Source organism: Piliocolobus tephrosceles, chromosome 16 (genome assembly GCF_002776525.5).
Source record: "Piliocolobus tephrosceles isolate RC106 chromosome 16, ASM277652v3, whole genome shotgun sequence".
NCBI classification, from domain to species: domain Eukaryota; kingdom Metazoa; phylum Chordata; class Mammalia; order Primates; family Cercopithecidae; genus Piliocolobus; species Piliocolobus tephrosceles.
Window position 1 is genome coordinate 12,652,121 of NC_045449.1, and position 3,648 is coordinate 12,655,768.

At 43.9% G+C, this 3,648-nt stretch overlaps 1 protein-coding gene across 1 annotated transcript in view; it reads left to right on the forward strand.

Moving 5' to 3' along the window:
* Positions 1-3,648, forward strand: part of MYOCD (myocardin) — a 99,160-nt gene that overhangs the window by 76,308 nt on the left and 19,204 nt on the right. Inside the window, 1 exon segment of the mRNA XM_026456280.1 lies at positions 677-836. Coding sequence (XP_026312065.1) covers positions 677-836 — 160 coding nt within the window.

Here is a 3,648-nt window from a genome sequence, read left to right on the forward strand (position 1 = left end):
CCACAGTTGACCTCAGGTAACTGAAATCTTGTAAAGTGAAACCGCCAATAACGGGTGGACTACTATAAATCAGTGCCCTTGGTAAGAGGCCCCTTTGGGAAAAAGGAAAGGATTAGCACTTTCAAATTGGGCTGTGGAGTGTCTAAGAATGTGATATTGGAATTATGAGCAATTCCAATGCACTTCTGCTTTTGGAAAGAACATTGCTGAGCAGCGGAGAGACACCCTCAAAGATTGACTCTTGAGCCCAGGTTGTGTGACCACATTGCTACGTCACCTTTTAAATCGTCAATATCCCCACATGTAAAGTTGAGATATGGATTCCCCCTGTCATCCTCAGACTATGCTAGCAATTATGCCAAGCACTAAACACAACCAAGCTTCACCAGGTGTGTTTGGCCTCCCCAGGACAGAGCATCAGCTGAATCGCAGGTGGATGTGTCCCCTCTCGTGTGCCACAGTCCCCACCACTCCCTCTTATCTCCCTAAACAAAGTTCAGATGTCACACACCACTTGCCATCTAGCCGGCCCTGTTGTTTTTCCTCACCCTGCTCTCTTCTGCTGGTTTATTACATGCCTGACCCTTGCAGGCAATCACTTTGGGATCCGATCTAAACGCAAGTTATACCACCAATATTTGATTGTACCTGAACTGCCTCTTTGTCTGTCTTTTAGAGAACCAAATGAACAGATGGTCAGAAATCCAAACTCTTCTTCAACGCCACTGAGCAATACCCCCTTGTCTCCTGTCAAGAACAGTTTTTCTGGACAAACTGGTGTCTCTTCTTTCAAACCTGGCCCACTCCCGTCTAACCTGGATGATCTGAAGGTATAGGATTTGACATGAGTTTCTTTCTTTTTTTAAACAAATACAACAGTATGTTGTTAACAGCACCATGACCAACTGGTATCTGGAGTAAGAGAGTGGGAGGGGAGGAGGACTACAGGAAACGCTGAAGGAGGTGACAGAATTTATCCTCCTGTGGTTGAACACCCCAGTTGACTAGCCCATTTTACGCAGCCGTAACAGGATACCGGAAACTGGGAAATTTGTGAAGAAAAGGAATTTATTTCTCACAGTTCTAGGGCTGAGAAGTCCAAGGACATGGCACTGGTGTCTGGCGAATGCCACCCCATGGTAAAAGGGCAGAAGGTGGAAGGGCAAGAGCATTTGAGATAGAGGGAAAAGACAAACGTTATGTTTATTTTACCACAGTAAAAAAAATAATTTTTAAGTAGGCTATTTCTAGATAAGACAGGAGACCAATAAGACAGGAGATGCCTTAGTCACAAAGAAACATGATCCAGATATGATAGTGCCATCTGTCAGACCCCTCAAAACCCACTTTTGGGAGGCTGAGGCAGGTGGATCCCTCTAGATACACATGCTCAGAATCATTGGCTGGTGAGAGTTATGATAATTAGTATAGGTATAAAGAGATGATGATCATGATGACAATGGAGCCTATCAATTTTTTCTTTTTTTTTTTTTTTGAGATGGAGTCTCGCTCTGTCATCCAAGCTGGAGTGCAGTGGCACAATCTCGGCTCACTGCAAGCTCTGTCTTTCGGGTTCAAGCAATTCTTCTGCCTTGGCTTCCCTAGTAGCTGGGACTACAGGCACCTACCACCACACCTGGCTAATTTTTGTGTTTTTAGTAGAGACGAGGTTTCACCAAGTTGGCCAGGCTGGTCTTGAACTCCTAACCTCAGGTGATCCACCAGCCTTGGCCTCACAAAGCCCTGGGATTACAGGCATGAGCCACCCTGCCCAGCCCTTACCAATTTGTATTTTTTAATATAAGCCATCCGTCATTTATTCTGTGTAGATTTGCTTTAATTTTCACCCTGCAAGATAAGTTTTGTCTCCCCAATTTAAAAAGTGAAAATAAAACCAGAATAATAGAGCCGGGCGCGGTGGCTCACGCCTGTAATCCCAGCACTTTGGGAGGCCGAGGCGGGCGGATCACGAGGTCAGGAGATGGAGACCATCCTGGCTAACAAGGTGAAACCCCGTCTCTACTAAAAATACAAAAAAAAATTAGCCGGGCTTGGTGGCGGGCGCCTGTGGTCCCAGCTACTCGGGAGACTGAGGCAGGAGAATGGCGTGAACCCAGGAGGTGGAGCTTGCAGTGAGCGGAGATCGCGCCACTGCACTCCAGCCTGGGTGAGAGCGAGACTCCGTCTCAACCAAACAAAAAAAAAAAAAACCAAGAAAAAACAGAATCATAAAGAGATAAAGAGGTCAAATGATAGGCAGTTTAACCAGCTTATGAATGACAGAACTGAGGCTTGAAGCTAAGTAACTTATTTCAAGGGCTTTGCTATTGTATGAGAGACGAGTGGAAAGAGAGAGATGGGCAGGAGAGAACGTGGCTGGACTTGCCACTCACTGTGTGTATGGGGAGAGGCGCCATCTGAGTCCTGGGAGAGTGACATCAGTGACAGAAAGAGGGAGAGTAGAATGAGGAGTTGATATGAAGGGACAGTGGCAAGTTCATTCAGTTTGGGAAAGTCAAGTCTCAGGGACCAGCAGGACAACTGAGAGAAAAGGCATCCATTTCCATCAGTAAGAATTAGCCAGGCTGTGTTGTCAGGGGTGGGAAAAGAAATTTCAGAATCATGTGTAATGAGTGGAGCATTGAACCTAGAAGGGTGAATGGGACTGACAAAGAACAAAATGGAAAGAGTGAGATGGAAGGGGAGAAGAGGAATGAAAGAGACATATGATGCAACCACAATTGGGGAAAGGAAGAAATAAGAGGAATGGATGAAGGTGACCCCCCCAAATAGTAATCAGAAAGGTCATATAATGAGGTGACATTTGCAAGCAATTTTCACGTTTTGCTACATAAAAGGAAAAGAACACTGAGAGAAAAGTCTTTGATTTCTTTTTGAAAAGTTCATGGTTATATATGACAGTATGTGGACAATTTTTTGCATCCTATTAAAAAAATAAAAATTGGCCAGGTGCGGTGACTCATGCCTATAATCCCAGCACTTTGGGAGGCCAAGGTAGGCAGATCATGAAGTCAAGAGATCAAGACCAGCCTGGCCAACATGTTGAAACCCCATCTCTTTTGTACTTTGTAAAACTACAAAAATTAGCAGGGCGTGGTGGCGGGCACCTGTAGTCTCAGCTACTTGGGAGGCTGAGGCAGGAGAATGGCATGAACCCGGGAGGCGGAGGTTGCAGTGAGCCAAGATCGCGCCACTGCACTCCAGCCTGGCGACAGAGCAAGACTCCATCTCAAAAAAAAAAAAAAAAGAAAAAGAAAAACCTGGAGAGAGAGAGAGCATACCACAGAGATAGAGAGAGACAGAGAGAGAGAGACTGAAAGTTTAATAAACTGGGAGAATATCTTATTGATATTAAGAAATAATGATTCATAGTTTAAGGTGTGATAATGTTATTGTATCTTTGGTTTTTTAAGAGTACTTATCTTTTAAAGCTAGAGACCAAATTATTTGGATGAAATTATATGATTTGCTTCAAAATAATTCGGGAAAGGTAGGAGAAGTGGGTTGGAGTATAAAATAAACAAGATTGGACATGAGTGATAATTGTTGAAGTTTGTTGATGAGTAGATAGGGTTCATTAGACTTTTCTATCTACTTTTGTGTATGTTTCAATTTTTCCATAATAGT